At 38.3% G+C, this 18,583-nt stretch overlaps 2 protein-coding genes across 2 annotated transcripts; one reads left to right on the top strand and one right to left on the bottom strand.

Annotated features, from left to right (window-relative positions):
- Positions 1-227: 227 nt before the first annotated feature.
- On the bottom strand, positions 228-2,365 carry LOC126830702 (uncharacterized). The gene is made up of 2 exons (XM_050561117.2): positions 2,263-2,365; positions 228-1,267 (listed from the first exon to the last, which is right to left on the bottom strand). Exons 1-2 carry the CDS (start codon positions 2,349-2,351, stop codon positions 553-555), a joined length of 804 nt encoding a protein of 267 aa, XP_050417074.2. The 5' UTR covers positions 2,352-2,365; the 3' UTR covers positions 228-552.
- Positions 2,366-2,977: 612 nt separating this feature from the next.
- On the top strand, positions 2,978-8,845 carry LOC126830695 (cyclic nucleotide-gated cation channel alpha-3). Its single transcript, XM_050561107.2, has 4 exons — positions 2,978-4,275; positions 4,896-5,110; positions 6,109-6,323; positions 7,389-8,845. Exons 1-4 carry the CDS (start codon positions 3,658-3,660, stop codon positions 8,741-8,743), a joined length of 2,403 nt encoding a protein of 800 aa, XP_050417064.2. The 5' UTR covers positions 2,978-3,657; the 3' UTR covers positions 8,744-8,845.
- The last annotated feature ends 9,738 nt before the right edge of the window (positions 8,846-18,583 follow it).

Raw genomic sequence — 18,583 nt, forward strand, 5'->3', positions numbered from 1 at the left:
GGGGGTGGTTTTAGTTAGTCGGTCGCGTTAGGCGAAACAAAGATATTTTTAAGGTCAGCCTGACACCCCAATATTTCCATCTCTAAGCAAATATAATGCTTCCCTCACTTTCTACATGCATGAAAATGAGTGCATAGCATGGACCTTAGTTTTTTGTGCCATTCCATATTGCTCGTCAGTTTTTCAAGTGGAATCTGGATTTAATAATAACAATGGCTCTTCTCTGAAACAGGGGGGTTGGATGAACGAATGGTTAGCATGTGCGCGCTGTATCATAAGGTCAAATGGCGTGGTCTTAATTCCCCGGTTGTCTGTGACAAGGAGTAGGGTCGCCTGTCCAACCTCGTCGGTTTTCTCCTGGTCCTCTGGTTTCCTCCCACTGCTCAAAGACTCCCACGCGCAAGCGAATTATTGAAATAAAATTGAACCATGTGTTAGTCCCAAAATGACCTAGTTTGTGTCAAGTGGACATTAAACCCCACCTCTCTCTCTCTCTCTCTCTCTCTCTGAAACATGGAATATTGGAGTCAAATATCACAACCACAAAGAGGTTTAACTTTTATTAGCAGCTTCAATAATAGCATCTATTAAATCACCCTTTTGTCTTAATGTATTAACAGCTGCATTTCTTTCAACGCCCAACTGCTTCATCATCACATCAATATCACGTTTGTCAAGTCCTTGTTCATTGGCTGCTTTCTCACCAATTAGCTGCAACACAGATTTAGGTCCAATATTTTCACGAATTATCTCCCTTGTCAACAGTTTTCCCTTATGAATGATTTTAATTTTTTCCAAAGGAATTTCTAACTCACAGGATAAATATTTCAATATTTCATCACTGGTCCAATTGTCATTAATGTCAATTTTATGTCTCTGTTTGAAGAATTTCACTGTAATTTGAAAAGATGGATGATCACTGTGGAACGCTGGGACATCATAGAATGCCTCATTATTATGATAGTAAAATTTTGTAGAAATGTTTGTTAACACTGCTTCATCGATTTTTTCTTCTTCAAAAATGTTTTTCGACTGAGATTTCAATTTTAAGTCCTTTGCCGCTTTTTCAAAATTGATTCTACTAGTGTGCCTAGAATCTGGTGTTTTATCTGTTACATTGTTTTCATTGGAAATTTTAGAATCAACAATAGCAGATTCATTAGTCCTGGAATCCATATCTTCATCTTCTATTTGTTCCACAGAGTTCATATATTCCAGGCATTTATCTTTGTGATTGACCCAATCTTTTACTTGACATTCACGAGAACTGAAAGTAATACACAATAATAAAATGAAAATGAAATAGGGCTTAACGTTTACTTTTTTGCACTGACTGGGCTAAAGAAGCTAAACCCAAAGTATTGAACTGGTTTGAACTGATTTTGATCAGCAAAGAGACAATAAACTCTGTTTATTAATTGTTTTCAGCTTAAACTGCTGAACACAAAATCAGTTGGCCTATAATCTCAGCACTGGTTCTATCTGGTCACCTAAAATTTTAAATATAAAAAAATCAGATACCCAAATAACTTCGAAAAAGGCCTAAAGAGCAATTCATCACATACCAATTAATTTCACTAAAGCACAAAGAATTCTTTTTGGGAGTGGTTATTTGCCCTGGCGAATATCCTAAAACTTTTCAAGCTATTCGCCAATCCAGTTCAATAATAAACCCATCTTCATGGATATTGTCAAGCAGAGTGACAAATAGCAAAATGGGAAACATGCAAAGTTATGTATTTTTTGGCTACAGATAGGTTTAGGTTTTGAATTTGGGTTAGCAAGTAATCAACACGGTTGCAGTTTACCACTAAAAGGTCCTTGCTCAGGTAGCTAATACTAATAGTAATAATTAATATCAAAGAGACTTTTTAATTATTAATATAGAGAATCTATAGTAATTACCTGGTAGTCTAGTCACTTACCCCCCCCCCCCCCCCCCCCCACCCCCAAACACTGGTCTGAAGAGTGAAATATTATTAAATATAGCCTACAGTAACAAGTATTAATACATACTGTCAGTACGTTATGATACATTTTTAGGCTATAGGCTAGAAGAATATTATTATTTATACTCAATTAGGCTACAAGTAAGTAAGTAAGTGTGTGTGTATAAATAAAAAAAAAAATAAAAAAATCAACACCGAAATTGTCCACCGGCAGCAAAGCTGTTGGCAGTGTTGCTGTCAAGGACTATAATAATAGACCATTTAGACAATGACAAATTATCTAGAGTCTAGACGACGTTCCTCGTATATTTACCAGTAATAAACACTTTTACACCGTACACATCTCTTCATTTTGTCAAAAATCAGCTGACAGTTTCTGCATAAACAACCTGAATCGGCCATATTGACTTCCTTGACTACCTTTGACCTTAGGGTAGGCTTGTCTCCCTTAAACATCATCTAAAATGGAGTTGACTCCCTTTGCTTGTATTTTTCATTTCTAGGACTTCTGATGTTGTTCACAGACGGGTCATTCTGGTATTGCGTTTTATCTACTGGATATGTCATTGGTTGTTACTTCTAATTTAAGCTTAAAATCTATGGACGTACAATTTTTGCCGAAGTCGCGCGAAGAACAATTTTTATGTCACCCCCCCCTCCCCCCCAAAAAAAAGAAAGACCCCCCCCCCCCCCAAAAAAAAACCCCAAATAAAATTCAATCGATCATAATAATAGCATTTTTTTTTTTTACTTTTATTTATCTCATCAGCGTACAAAATCGGCCTAAAGCATTGAGATTATCTTTTAAGAGTACCAGGGCCTATTATAATGTCCTTACTATTACACCATTTTAAAGAGCTACCCACTAAGTAGCCTACTTTGAGAATAGAGTTAATTATGGCAAGACAATTCCATTTCTACTTTGGCGGACTAGCGGTTATAATAGACTCATGTTTTTCGTAATAGAGATTGCAGTCATAGAGGTGTATATATACACCTCCATGATTGCAGTTTTCCGATTAAGCCTATGCCTAGATGGCTATCTATGGTGGAAGCAAGACCCGCTGAAAATTGAATTACCAAAAGGAAACGCACTCCGTGGCTCCGTTTACGTTTAGGCTACTTTATTTGTCTCTGAATAGCAGGGTCTACCGTCAGCGGCATTATCCACTTACGGAAGGGCACAATATAGCCTACAGTGGCTGCATTAAGATGTCGACTTTGATAGTAAAATCAGGATCAAAACTATAATTATATGGAAGTAACTTTGACTAAGGTTTCGCTGCGACGGGTTTATGAGTAGTGTCTACATTTTCTCTATCATAATTACGTGACGTCTTTGCACAGTGACGTTTCGTACTTATGACGTCATAATTTCACCTAGCAATGTATCCTGTTGTCAAACATGGACGCCTATTTCAAGACTCGTTTAGTGTAAACTTTTAAGCATTTCATTTCCAATCCAATGAATACGTGTTAATTAGGAAGATGCTTAATACGTATGCATGAATTTAACTGAAGCAAACCAAAGTTTAAAGACAGCAGTAAAAAACAGAAATACCCTCTCCGGCTGAGACAGCTATCGCCAAAGCAAGGTCAGTCCAACAACCAGCAGATAGCAAAACCCCTTTCCGTTTCAATACCCGTCAATACTACTAATGCCACAGATAACCCAACACAGAAACAAGGTACTTCCCGTGTAGTGCCGATGAACTCACTAAATGAAAAGATAACAGGCGAAATGGATGAACAAAAGCAACCAGAAACACCAATAATAAAAGAAACGACAGAAGCTGTTGCAAAACCAGTAACAGACCCCGCACCAGCAGAAAATAAGGACGACGGTAAGAAAATAACCAGTGACAGCAAGGATGCTGGCAAAAATGATTTAGATAATAAAGCTCCCGATAAAAAAAATGCAGACGCGAAAAGTACGGAGAAGAATGATGACGATAAGAAAGACGCAGACGCGAAAAGCACGGAAAAGAAAGACCCCGATAAGAAAGATACGGATGCTAAAGATCCGGATAAGACAAATTCGGATGATAAAACCCTCGATAAAAAAGATGCAGACGCGAAAAGTACGGAGAAGAAAGATACCGATAAGAAAGACACAGACGCGAAAAGTATGGAGAAGAAAGATGCCGATAAGAAAGACACAGACGCGAAAAGCACGGACAAGAAAGACCCCGATAAGAAAGATGTCGCTGCTAAAGATCCGGATAAGAAAGATCCAGAACCAGTTAAGAAGCCTGCACTTGATCCAAAAAAACTCGGCGCAGTGAATTTGAAAGTTGCTGGAAAATGGGGAGCTGCTTTAGAGAAGGTAAATTTTTCATTGCTTTGTTAATTTTGATTTTGCCCAAAGTCGTTCCTTAGACTTAAGAGTCTTGACAAATAGAAGAGTAACTTATAACTAAATTTTCTGCCGAGTGGAAAACGTGCAAATATTAATTATTATCCTTCTACTAATTTACAAAGCCGTTTGTGGCGAGAACATTTCGTGCTCCGCAAAATAACAACGACAGCCAATTTAGTATGTACGTACGGAAGCAAGTCTGGAGGGAAGAGGTGGGATGGCAACATCATTTTACTACCCTCGAGCGTAGGGGTTATATATCACAGTTCTTATCGCCATTTAGGCGTATACCACAGAATGGCGGTTACGTTACAGTTTGTAGATTGCCGAAAACCTTTTTCTTACAGTACATGTTTTTTTCTAGGTTGGGTAAGCTTATATGTTTTCCTATCGTTGTTTATGTTTTTAAAATATCGATTTCTAGAAAATATATATATCTAGAGTTCCTGATTATTCGTGTGCAATCTGCATGCTTCCTTGGAATAAAATAAAATACATAGAAATATATATTGGTTTAATTGTCTGCGAATTAGAAAATGTTAAAAGCTAAACTGACATGGGTTTTTATTTTGATGTAATTGCTTCAGACGAAAAAGCCCAGCGCCAAGAGGCGACCGACCAAAAGTGGACCAGAAGTTGATCCATTTTTAGCGAAGTTTGCTATGGCGAATACCCGTAGAAATGCAATGCAAAAAACCCCGGCTGCCGATGGTAAAGCAGGAGACAAACCTCCTGCCGACGACGACGATGACGAAGAAGAGGAAGAAGAGAAGTGTTGGAAACAACCTTGTTGTACCTGGCCGTACGTCAGTTTAGTTTTATACACCCATGCACGTGTTAAAGATGAATTATGTAACATTGAGATAAAGAACTGACAGATCTCGCTCTGATGGTTCAAAAATAGATAATGAAACGGAAATATGTTGAAAATTTCAGTCACATTACATTATTCTGAGCGGAGAAATGGTCGATTGTCATTTCTACCGTTGTTACGATAATAAACAGAGTCTCAATTATCCATTTTTTAATTGCATTATTAACTGGCAATCGTGTTTAAATCCGTTGAAAATCAAAACCATCCGATGCTTTAGGGAGTTGTTTAATAAATGTCTAATCAATGATGTCTATTATTGAGGCCAAACGAAAGATCTGCATTAGACAAATTTAGCTTTTACATAATGCAATCTTTAATTAATGTACCCGGGTAGTTTTTTTTTGTCGTCAGCCCTGTTCACCCGCCAATCACCATAGTTCCGAGTTTTTTTTGTTTTAGGTTTGTTTTGTTTTTTTAAGATAAAAACAAAACAAAACAATTTTGTTGCGAAACCCTAAACAAGACCAAAACCGTTCATATTTGCGATGTTGTTGCCGGTCGTATAGAAGTCATGTTCTGGTAACATTGTGTCTACAATTCATATTCATTCAAACATGCTTGGATTGTTTTACTATTCAAAAGAAAAAAAATGAAATGAAATAGGGTTTAACGTCCTACGGATATGCACCAACTATGCTAATGTGTACTTGAAATAAGTTGGTTCTCCAACACAAACAATAATATAAATAGTGAGATCTGTAATGGGAAAGATTTATTTTCTTCCTTGATACTCAAAACGAAAACGATTAAGTATAGTTAGCCTGAACCAAACTATAGTTTTGGTGGCCTAAAGGATGTTTATTGTGACACATTTTGAAAAATAGAATCTTCTTGAATTGAGTTTTTATTGATTATGATTGTAATAACCTTGTCTAATTAATTACACAACTATAATCGCCATTGATTTTATGGATTTTATTAATTAGGTATTGGAGAGATTATGTGATTGATCCAGCTGAGCCTTTATGGTTCTATTGGTCCTTGATAGCATCTTTAGCTGTATTCTACAACCTAGTTTGTGTCTTTCTACGAGCTGTCTGGGTAGAGATGAATATGAAAGAATGGGAAATGGCTTGGTTTATTCTCGACTACACTTCAGATTTCATCACCATACTAGATATGTTCGTCAGGTGTCGTCTTGGTGAGTAAAACTATAAAAACAAAATAAAAGAATATTTAATTTCCTTGGAATTGGTCAAATTATTATTATTAATATTTCACTAAATTAAAATAAAACCACTTTGTTTTAAAAAATACCCACAACTCTAATTATCATGGATTTGGTCAATATTTAATTAAATTAAGATATACACTTAAAACCCCTTTTGTTAGTGACAACAATTACTTTAATAAATAAACTCCCCCAACACCTAGGTACCCCCCCCCCCCCTTAAAAACAGCAAAAAAAACAAAACAAAAATAAAACAAAAAACCACGTAACAACAAACTTTTCAGTGATTCACTCTACCGTCCAGAATTGATAAGAATTGAGTATCTGAAATAACAATAAGAAAAGGGAAGAGCTATTAGCTTATCCGATTACTTTGTCAGAAAAATAAAATCGGGGTATTTACTCAGAGAGAGAGCGGAATGTAGTTTATTTACACAAACCCACCACTTCGAATTAACAGCGCAATGACAATGTGACACTATATTCGCATGATAATTAATCATATCCAGTGTTAATAGTAAGTGCGGGAGGATCGCACTACACGCAAACAAAACCGATGAGACAAACCTGCGGACACGACAAACTACACAAGTAAGCTTTTATCTAGGAGACCGTTTGGCACGAACTGAGTGAAGACATATAAGATCATATTATTAAGATATACTTTAAAGGATTGGATGCTTTGTTATGCCCCCGTCAGACCGGGGTGGCGTCCTTACTGTGCTGCTGCGACCGTACGGCGACCAGAAAATGCACAAGGTCGCCGGCAAACGTGAACACAGCTTTCGAGGTCAGATCGCGGAACCTTGGCTTTTGTTTTGAACATGCTGAAAACAAACACCGTGACTGGGCGACCACGGAGACCACAGCACGATATCTAGCGTTTCCACCACGCCTTTAGCACGCTTATTGCGATCTTGACGCCGCCTGAGACCATTTTCCGTCACCGTAGCCGCGCAGTAAGGACGCCACCCCGGTCTGATGGGGGTATTATTCTCTGATCCGAAGATTTTAATATTTTTCTTTTTTTTTCAGGTTTTCTAGAACAGGGTATTTTAGTGACAGAGAAGAAGCGACTTGTTAAAGTTTATATAAAATCACCAAAGTTCTTCATAGATATCTTCAGTATTCTGCCCTTTGACCTTTTTTATTTGTTAACAGGACTTAATACACTTTTTCGTATGAATCGTATTGTGAGGATATGGCGTGTTCTGGAATTCTACCACGATTCGGAGACCAGAACAACCTTCCCCAATGGCTTTCGGATGATCTTTTTGGTCATCAGTATTTGTTTGATGATCCACTGGAACGCGTGTATATATTATTCTATGAGTAAAGCTCTTGGGTTCGGATCAGATGAATGGACGTATGATCCTAATAGACCAGGTTTTAGCGGTCTAGGAATGAGATATTTGTTCAGTTTCTATTGGTCAATGTTGACGTTAACTGCGATTGGTGATACCAATCCCCCCGAATCCATGATCGCCATGATGTATTGTGTCTGCGTTACACTTTGTGGTGTCTTGATTTTCGCTACTATTTTCGGTAACGTAGGCGCTATGATTAATCAAATGAATGCATCCAGACAGGAATTCCAACAGAACGTGGATGCCGTAAAGAGATATATGGATATCCGTAAAGTTAGTCCAGTGCTCCAGGATCGCGTTATCCAATGGTTCGCTTATACTTGGAACAACAAGCAATCCGTGGATGATAAAGAAGCCTTATTGGTCCTACCAGAAAAGCTCCGCGCTGAAATAGCCATCCAAGTCCATTTGCAAACCCTGAAGAAGGTGGGCATTTTCAAGGATTGTGAACCTGGTCTGCTACAAGAGTTAGTGCTGAAGCTACGTCTACAGGTGTTTAGTCCTGGCGATTATATATGCCGCAAAGGAGATATTGGAAAGGAGATGTATATCATCAAAAGAGGAAAACTACAAGTCGTATCTCCTGACGGTAAAATAGTTTTTGTCACATTGCAGGATGGTGCAGTGTTCGGGGAAGTCAGTATCCTCAACATTGCAGGAAACAAGACCGGGAACCGAAGAACCGCTAGTGTCAGAAGTATGGGATATTCTGATTTATTTTGCTTATCTAAGGACGATCTGTGGGACGCATTGAAGGAATACCCTGATGCTAAACTGATGCTCTCAGAAATAGGAAAACAGATTCTCCGGAAAGATAACTTGTTGGACGAGGAAGCTGCTAGGAGAAAAGAGTTAGAAGAAATGTCCATGGACACCAAGATTGATCACATTAATACTACCATGGAAAGTATTGGTAAACAAGTAGGACTGCTGGCTACCAACATTCTTGATCTACAAAAACATCTCGGCGTGGTTGATAAGCAACCTGTAGAGGAAGACAAAAAACCCGAAGGGGCGAAATAAACAATCCCTCAAATTCAGAACGTCAGTAAGGCGCATTAAAGTAATACATCTGGACATTGTGGAGACTTCGGACACATTGGTGAAGTTTATTTAAAAACCATCCCTGTGCCTTTCATGACACTTTGACAGTGTCTAAGATACTTTGACAGTGTCTAAGATACTTTGACAGTGTCTAAGATACTTTGACAGTGTCTAATATTTTATGAAGAACATATTTGTATTTTATTTCTGTATTTATTATGAAATCATATTTATTGTAATTATTCGTTTGACTTTGTCTCAAACAGACACAGAACTATCATAACGGTTAACATTTGTAAATATTTTATTAATTTTGTGAATCCAAAGCCATATAATCTGTTTACTTGTCATCTCATGGGAACTAAATGCCTTTTAAATTGAGATAAATAGATTTGCGTGTTGATGTGTAACTATTCCGCCATGTTAGATGGTCGAATAAAATCTATTGCATATACATGTCAATAGTTGTATTTGTTGGTAAATTTACAAACATAACATCGAAAGTTGTTACCAGAATTTTTGTTTTTGGTTAATTTTTTTTAAATTGAATATCTTATACATCTTAATGTCCCACTTTTAGAACTGCACCAACTGAGCCAACGAAATAGGGCATGCAGTGTGTTATTACGGACCACGGTTATTCGTCATCAACAAATTGCGCTGTGGCAGTCAATCTCATCAACCAGAAATTTATTTCTTTGCTTGACAAAGACGGGAGAACCCTCATCGAAACTTCGCTGAAATAAATCCTTTAAGTAACTTGTATTCCATATAATTGTGTCATGTATTACGGAAAACGGTGCTATGGCCTTCTCTTTTTCGATTTCAACTGGTTTTCGTCTCACCTGAACGACTAGATACAGAACAACTGAGAAATCTTATTTTCTTTTAACATTATCAATGATTAGAAAATTGTGTTATTTTTATTACTCGTGATAAAATCGAGTAAATGGCCATAGGCCCACGGGTGATGAAAGCGGACGTGGTTCTTACGAATTCTACTTGATGATAGTTAAAAGAGTGATGCTCGATTTGAATGTACAAGTACATTGGTCAAGTTCAAATCTGCCAAGTAGACCGGGAGCCCAAGGGGTCAACCTTGCTGAAAAGTGTACCAATTTTCTCCTATATGGTATCAATGTATGTATATCTGGTATCATCAGAATGTAAGTCTGCCGAGTTTCTGGTGGTGGGTGTGGTGTTCCACGCCCTAAATGCCATGATCCCCAACTAGGCTAGATTAGCTCAAAAGTGTACCACACGAAAATCTTACTGCAGTGTACCGTAAATCTTCAGGTATTACAAAAACACTCTGACAGACATTTCTAGTGGTGGGGTACCCCTGACAGAGCTATGTAATTGCCAGACATTTGTAGTAGTGGAGTATCCCTGACAAGAGTTATCTAATATTTAGACCAAAGCTAGGCTAGATTAACTGAAATCTGTACCACCTAAAACAGCTTTGGAGTTGTTCAGTACCACCATAGGAGTCATGAATGACCACTGCCAGACAGTTTGTGCGGTGGGTTACCCCTAACAGACACGCCCCAAAATGCCACGCCCCCAACTAGACTAGCTTCGCAGGCACTGTTCCCGTGTTCTAAAAAATTAGATTTTTAGCCAGGATGCGTAGGATACTAATACCTAGCACGTATTGAAGAGGCGATAAACTGCGATTGCAAGAAATTGATTTTTGGGCAAAAAACATTTTATGGGGCTAAAAATGCGTTTTTGAAAAATAAAATTGTTCCTACAACCGCAGTTTATCGCATCTTCCATATGTGCTAGGTATTAGTATTCTACGCATCCTGGCACAATTTTTAATTTTTTGGACCACAGGAACAGTGCCGACTAATCTATCCTAGTTGGGGGTCGTGTTATTTTGGGCGTGTCTGTTAGGGGCAACCCACCGCACAAACTGTCTGCGAGTGGTCATTCATGATTCCTGTGGTGGTACTGAACAACTCCAACGCCGTTTTAGGTGGTACAGATTTGAGCTAATCTAGCCTAGCTTTGGTCTGGAAATTAGATAACTCTTGTCAGGGATGCTCCATCACTACAAATGTCTGGCAATTACATAGCTCTGTCAGGGGTACCCCACCACTAGAAATGTCTGTCAGAGTGTTTTTGTAATACCTGAAGATGTACGGTACATTGCTGTGCGATTTTCATGTGGTACACTTTTGAGCTAATCTAGCCTAGTTGGGGATCATGGCATTTTGGGCGTGGAATACCACACCCACCACCAGAAACCCGACAGACTTACATTCTGATGATACCAGATATACATACATTGATACCATATAGGAGAAATTTGGTACACTTTTCAGCTAGGTTGACCCCTTGGGCTCCTGCTCTAAAGTACATCACCAAGCTAAGTTACGAGTCATATGGATTTTTATTCTGAGGTTTAGATACATTCAAGTCCGCTAGTGTTGGAATTTTCGATAATTCGGTGACTGTAATATTGTGGGGGGTTGGATGGCCGAATGGTTAGCACGCGCGCGCTGTATCATAAGGCCTGTCATTGAGTGAACTGGCTGGTTTCGAATCCCCGGTTGTACGTGACAAGGAGTAGGATTGCCTGTCCAACCTCGTTGGTTTTCTCCGGGTCCTCCGGTTCCATCCCACTGCTAAAGACCCCTACGCACAAGCGAATTATTGAAACACAATTAAACCATATGTTAGTCCCGAAATTACCTAGTCTGTGTCGAGTGGGCTTTTAACCACATCTCTCTCTCTCTCTCTCTCTCTCTCTCTCTCTCTCTCTCTCTGTAATATTGTTTGTGAGAGAATTTAGTTAAGAGTTATAAACTCAGCTTTTTAAAATATAATCCCCGTAACGTTAATTTGAACTACATTGAGTTCTAAAGCATAACATTCAATCATTCTATTATTTTGTTCTAAAGAGAAAAAGGGAGAGAATGGGGTTTACGTCCACTCGACACAAACAAGGTATGAGAATGTATCATAGACGTTTGTTTAACATCGGGAGACGCCGTGGCACAGTTAGTGGAGCACTGGTTAGCTATACTGGTGTTTCCGGTGTGGTTTCCCATGCGGAGGGCCTGCCAAGGACAGCTGTCTAGTCGTTGGGATGGGACGAAAAACCGAGGCCCTGTGTACACATTTGCGTGCACGTAAAAGATCCCTTGGAAGTTGGAATTCGATTTAAGAGTAGGTCATAGCGCAGCTGTCCTGGCAAATTTCCCTCATAGCACAATGTATGGCGTATGCCCCCCCCTCCCCCGTCATTAGCTCGATCGGAGCAGAACAGTGGGATGTTAAACCCAATTTCACTTCAATTTCATTTCAGCTATACTGGGATTTTCCGGTGTGCCCCCCCCCCCCCTCTGCTTAGAGTTATGCTGGACGTTGGGCCTGACAAGGACAACACATAGTCCTTCGGATAGGACGAATAACCGAGAGTCCATATACACGTTGGCGTGCACGTAAGTGAGCCCTTGGCAGTTGAAATTCAATTGCTGCCCGTCTTCATTATCCCGGCGGGTGTAGAAAAGTAGGACGTAAAACCCTATTTCATTCATTAATATATCTATAATTGATTTTATATATATATATATATTATATATATAAAATCAATTATAGACCACACAGCTTTCCTTCCCTTTCTCGTCGTCCACTGTCGCGAAGACAATCACACATTTTTCTACTGCGGATCAATGTGCTCAAGGGTGTGGTGAAATTATTACATACAGCTAACAGTTTAATAATTAATGGTATCTAGTCATTTAGAACGTGCGGAAGTATTTTATACAAGTTTAGGGTTATATTGATCAAATAATATGTGATATTACGTCCAGTAATGTTTAAAAATTATTGAAACAACCATTTGTAAGTGAAACAATACATAATCTTACTCGAATTATAGACGAGCACTCTATATTAAAACAAGCACGATCGTACTATGAACCAGGAACTAACCATCTGGTTGGATGAAATTCAAAAGATGTAATTCACAATATCGTTGCAGAATTGTTTGAAGAAGGAGTATGCCAATTTTCATATCGATCGGACTTGAATTGACGTAGCCTACGGCTTTTTCGAAGAGCGTCACCCCCAACAAGATAAGTAGCGGTTAATGACCAGTTCCTGCTGGTCTAGTCCCCAAAAAATGACACCCATTGATCACACCCATGAGTCATCATTTGGCCAAAACCGCTTCTTTCATTAGGTTAGCGCAATGCACAGCAAAAAAGGCTGGATTATTGAAAGCCTAAATAAATCTAAAAGACAAGATATTTTTAAGGAACGTTTAAAGGCTCAATACCACTCTTGTTGTAACTGAATAATATGTCTCAATCTTTATTCTGGTCAACAAATTGTACTATTTTAGAATATTTCAATTAATTGATGATACAAATTTCATCTTAACACACCTTATTTAAAATTTTTGAAAAATTCAACATAATGGTTTGAAACGTCTAACGTAAAGCTTTTCAAATGAAACTTGGATTTAAAAATATTTTCGAACCCTCTGGACAAGTAAAATAGGATGTAATGGATAATTTACACAACAGGTAGGACACTTAAACATCTAGTACTTAGATAGAGATATTATTTATTTTCTGGAGCTTTCAAGCCAGCAAGAGTGTTATTGTCCCTTTAAGCAATCTTTAGAATATAAAAGGCTGAGTCTACTCCGAACGAGACAACGTGGATAAACAGACGTGTTTTGAGAAGGTGGTGGTGGTGGGATTCTTATTTCAATCTGGTTTGTAAATAATAAAAATTCACCCAAATGCCTAACATTAATATGGCTAGGTATTGAAGGTACGCTAATTCTATAAGAAGATTATTATTGTATGACGATCTTGATTTGTTTAATAAGTGTATTATCTACAGATTAAAAACTTGGAATAGTCAATAATAAAAAAGAGGTCCCGGTGAGACACTAGAATTTATTATCGTAGCAATGGTTCTTGGTTCTGAACGAGCGATACTATCTTGTTAAAACTTCAAACATTCATATCTTCGCCGAGAAAAAAGTAATTTGACTGAAGTATTCGAATTATTAATTTCTCATTATCTATTTTTGAACTATTTAAACAAGAACTCTTTATCTAAATCTTACATAAAAATGTATCTTTGGCCCGTTCTCGAGCTTTTAAAAATATACCCCATACAGAAATAGATATCTTGTTAGAATAGAGGGCTTATTATTTTTTTTCGAGGATAAAATCGAAATTTTTCACAAACAAATCACAACACCATTGCCGAAAACACAATACCCTTTAAAGATATATTCCTTCGATGTTTGATGTCATATTTAACCATCCACGGAAACATTTTTAAAAGGGCTATAATTCAGATACCACTATTACAAGTAACATGTCCTTAAGCGAGAGTGAAATGGGTAACTACATACTACACTAGTAATAGCCTGTCTCCTCATGTGTTGACAATTAACCGCGACCTTTGACAAACATGCAATTGACTAGATATGGCTTCTCTCTTATTGTGAGCTTTCTAACCAGTTTCAGTCTACAATTTTATTTTTCCAGGTTTTGAGATTTTTATATATTTTCTCAAAAAATGATTTTTTTTAACGTTGAACAAAGATGATCTAATAACATTTGAGGAAACATATATTTTTATAAAAATAAACGGATACTGACTTAAATTGCATACGATTCATTTTATTATTGATAAATCCTAGTTATCTATAACAGCTTACACGAGTATTTATTTCCAATAGCATAAGATGCCATAATATGAATTATCTTAATAAACTAAAGTTGTCATGACAACCAATTTCTGTATATTGGAAATCGCCATGGTAATTATTGTAAACAAGTCGTATCTGATTGAATGTGAAGCAAGTATGATCAAGATTTTTTGTTTACGTCTCAAATCAACAGCTACACCCGTTTCTAACATCAAACAAGTTTTGAAAATATTTAAAGAAAATATACTGGCAGTGCCGGATTTAGATGAAGATTGGCCCGTCAAGCCCCTCCTTATCCCCCACCCTCACGACTAGAAGAAAATGAAAGTGTATTTTAAATACAATGGAGAAAAGCCAAGGATGATGCTGGATAATTAAGACTACAATCTATGAAAGGCTTATGACAGTGTCAAACATAATATACACCTAGGTCGAAGGCTCCCTAGAGATGTTGTTGTTCTTAGTGGTTAACGTTCGCTTCCACTGAAGGTGATGTCGCAGACAAGTTGTCTTGTTTTTATTTTTATTATCTTAGCGCACGCTTCTTTCCTTTGGAAGGAAACCGTAGCACCCGGAATAAACCCACGAGGTTGAGAAGGCGCCACATAAGCCCACACCAGGGATCGAAACCACAACCGCAAATCAGAGGTGACTGGCCAGCTAGAGGACGGAGCATGGCACTCTAGACTACAAGGCCACCCCAACCCCCCTTCCTAGAGCTCGAGGCCCTTGGCTTAAGACCGCCAAGCCTATATGTAAATCTGGCAATGTACTCTGGGCTATGGCAAAATAAATAAGCTACAGCTTTTGTAGGAGAAGATTATATAAGCTCTGTCTAATTACTAAATTCCTATTCACAACAAACACGGTGTCTGAATAAGGCTGAGGCTTACGACCAGAAGGTTAGATTCGCATTGAAACACGCGGAGTTGATTTAATAACCTATTAACAGTAAGTACTGAATTTCGACTTGGAATATCACTCGAATCACGAGTCCTATTTTACTGAAAATAAGACTGGTGCCGTAACTTGAGAGTTAGCGTCAAGCCTGAAACTGTTTATTGTTGTGATTGCTACAAAATTCGAACGCAGCATACATCTATCGACTTGAACATAGATACTTCCGGTTTGATCTATATGTCACCAGAACACTCTTTCTCTATATGCAAATTCTAAATGGGTGGACGAAAGTGTAGATTAAGGAACAGCTTGAGAAGGGACGAAAAAGGGTTAGGGTGCCGTATACACGTAGGCGCATACGTAGCAGAATCTCTGACAGCTGGAATTCGAAATAAGGAAAGACCGTAGCGCCGCTGTTCAGGCAAAAATCTGTCATAGCACGCTGAATGGTGTATACCGTCTTCATTAACCCAAATGGAGCAGTAAAATAGGACGTTAAACCCCATTTATTTTCATTTCTTTTCCTTTAACCTGGAGTTACACGGTTTAACGAGGTTGCTGTTCAGAATTGATTTTACATTGTCTATGACAGCTTAACACTTTCTTAAGAAATACTCTCAATTTTCGTTAATGACCGGGGATTATGAAATAATAAAATGAACTACTCGATCATCATTCATCATAGTTCTCGACATTTTATTTTCAAATATCAGATCATCGAATGAATAATTGTCGTTTTTTATTTTAAAAAAAGGAGAAAAACAATGATGTCAGGAAATTATTTGTTCGCCTCCGAAATCACAAATAAAAAATGACCTGGAAATTCTATTCAAAGCTTTGTTTTATTATATGGTTTGTCCCGGTTGTTAATGAAAGGGAACGAAGAACAGTTTTTATTTTTAGATTTTTATACCTACACTCGTACATATTCTTTGTACAACAACAGCTTATTGTCTGTATGTGTTTATACGTTCCTTTGAAGCCGCAGATTGTTATAATTACAAACTTTAAGAAATGTGGTTTAACGTCCTTATCCTACTGCTGTATACGGGCTAATGAAGACGCCATGCAGTGTGCTGAGGCGGTGAGAGAGAGAGAGAGAGAGAGAGAGAGGTTTAATGTCCACTTGACACAAACTAGGTCATTTCGGGCCTAACATATGCTTTAATTTTATTTCAATAATTCGCTTGCTGCTACATAAGGGACAACGGCGCTACGGGCTACTCTTATTTCGAATTCCAACTGTCAAGAGTTTCATCTCGAAAACAGTCGTTTCCATGACAAAGTAGTGTACGGTTGTTTGAAAATATGCACGTTCTAGCATAGCGGGCGGCTGAGATATTTGTATATATCATAAAACCCAATGTTTTTAAAATAATCACCAGATGCGTGCGGTTTTTTTATAGACTAGATTGGAAATAACATTTTGTTATGTTATAGGTGTTGGGTGGTGGAGTTGCTTAATGCGTTATCTTATGTGACAAGAGGACTGCCTGCCCAACCTCGAGTTTTCTCCGGATCCCCCTGTTTCCACGAGGGTCGCCTGTCCAACCCCGTGGGGTTTCTCCGGGTTCTGTCGTTTCCCCCCACTGCTAAAGACCCCTACCCGCAAGCAACTTTTTGAAATAAAACTGAACCATATGTTAGTCCCGAAATGATTCAGTTTGTGTCGAGTGGACGTTAAACCCCATTTCTCTCTTCCTGGTTTCACTGGCTGCTAAAGACCCCCGCGGTCATTATAGTAGGCATACCTTGGCATTGGTTGTACATGATTTATTGTCTGGTAGCTATATTCAATTGACTACTTTTTACACCAAAGATAAACAGTGATGGGAGTAAATGAGTATAGAAAGGGTAAAGCTTTCTGGTATGTCTAATCATATAACTGAATTACTTAACACGCTCTTTACAAATGTATTTGATATTGACGGGTAATTTGGCGAATATAAAGTAGAGTGTCTTGGCAGTCCAAAGTAAGTGTGCTAATATCTTCAATATTATACCAATGGCGCTGAAAAGTCGGATGTCCTCGCGGGTTTTAGAACCGGGATCAATAATAGCTAACATGGACTAACAATGGATAACTAACACAATGATTAAAACACAAATTTGGCCCAAACAGCGGCGCTACGGCCTGCTTATATTTCAACTGTCAAGCATTTTTTTACGTGCACGTGGCATCTGGGTTTGTCGTACCATCCGAACGACTAGACAAACTGGAAGATCCCGGGGAATTTTCTCGGCCAATACCGGGGTCGAATCCCGTATATCTTGGTTGTTGATCCAGCGCCTTACTTAAAGGAGCTAAATCGCTAATATTTTGGACCTAGAAATTGGCACAAATGAGTCGCAACATATATAATAATGTAATATGAATTTATATAAACTGTTTTACATTCAATCGTGTCCTTTTTACTGTGAATTGCCATCAGTTATGTTCGGCGAAATACGCCAGAAGTCTCAACCGCAAGTCAGCTTCTAGCGTCTGGTTATTCCAGTCAACACCGATATTATTTATTGCGCATGCTCTCCAAATAAGAATATGATATCACCGTTTGACATGACTTGTGGAATATGTCTAGCCTCATTCTTTGAGCATCTTGTTACAAATGGCGCTGAAACGCATTATGGTACACGATTCGTGTACCAAAGGTAAAATGTTTATTTTGTCTTAAATATTGGATATCAGAAACCCATCTTTTCCAGGTAAGATCACAACACCAATGCTGATTTAAATTGCAAAAAAAATCGTGTTTTCAATGTCGAAGATTTTGGATGATATTGAGTTACGGACAGCTACTAAGATAAATTGGAGTGTTCAAAGTTTCGGAACCTTATTCTAGTGGTTCCTGGCGGAATGGAACGAGGGGAGGACGGGCGGATGGAGCCCACTGTAATACCCCTCGCTTTACTTCGGTCGGCGTGGGTCAATGATTTATTAATAACTGTCAACTAATTAAATTGGAGTAATGAATACGCGGTGGTTTAGTGAGTATGGAGCTGGCTTGTTAATCAAAAGGTCCCGGTTTGATCCCGGTGTTGTGTACACGTTGCCGTGCAAGTAAAAGGACCATTGGTGCACGTACAGGTGGTGCATTGCAGAACCTACGCCCAACTCCATTAGTCCAGTTTGTAGAAAACAGTAGGACGTTAAATCCCATTCAATTTCAATATAATGAATAAAGAACCGTTTTCTGTATTTATGTAGTTTCTTTATTATCTCTTTCAGT

The sequence above is a fragment of the Patella vulgata genome, chromosome 8 (assembly GCF_932274485.2).
Source record: "Patella vulgata chromosome 8, xgPatVulg1.2, whole genome shotgun sequence".
NCBI classification, from domain to species: domain Eukaryota; kingdom Metazoa; phylum Mollusca; class Gastropoda; family Patellidae; genus Patella; species Patella vulgata.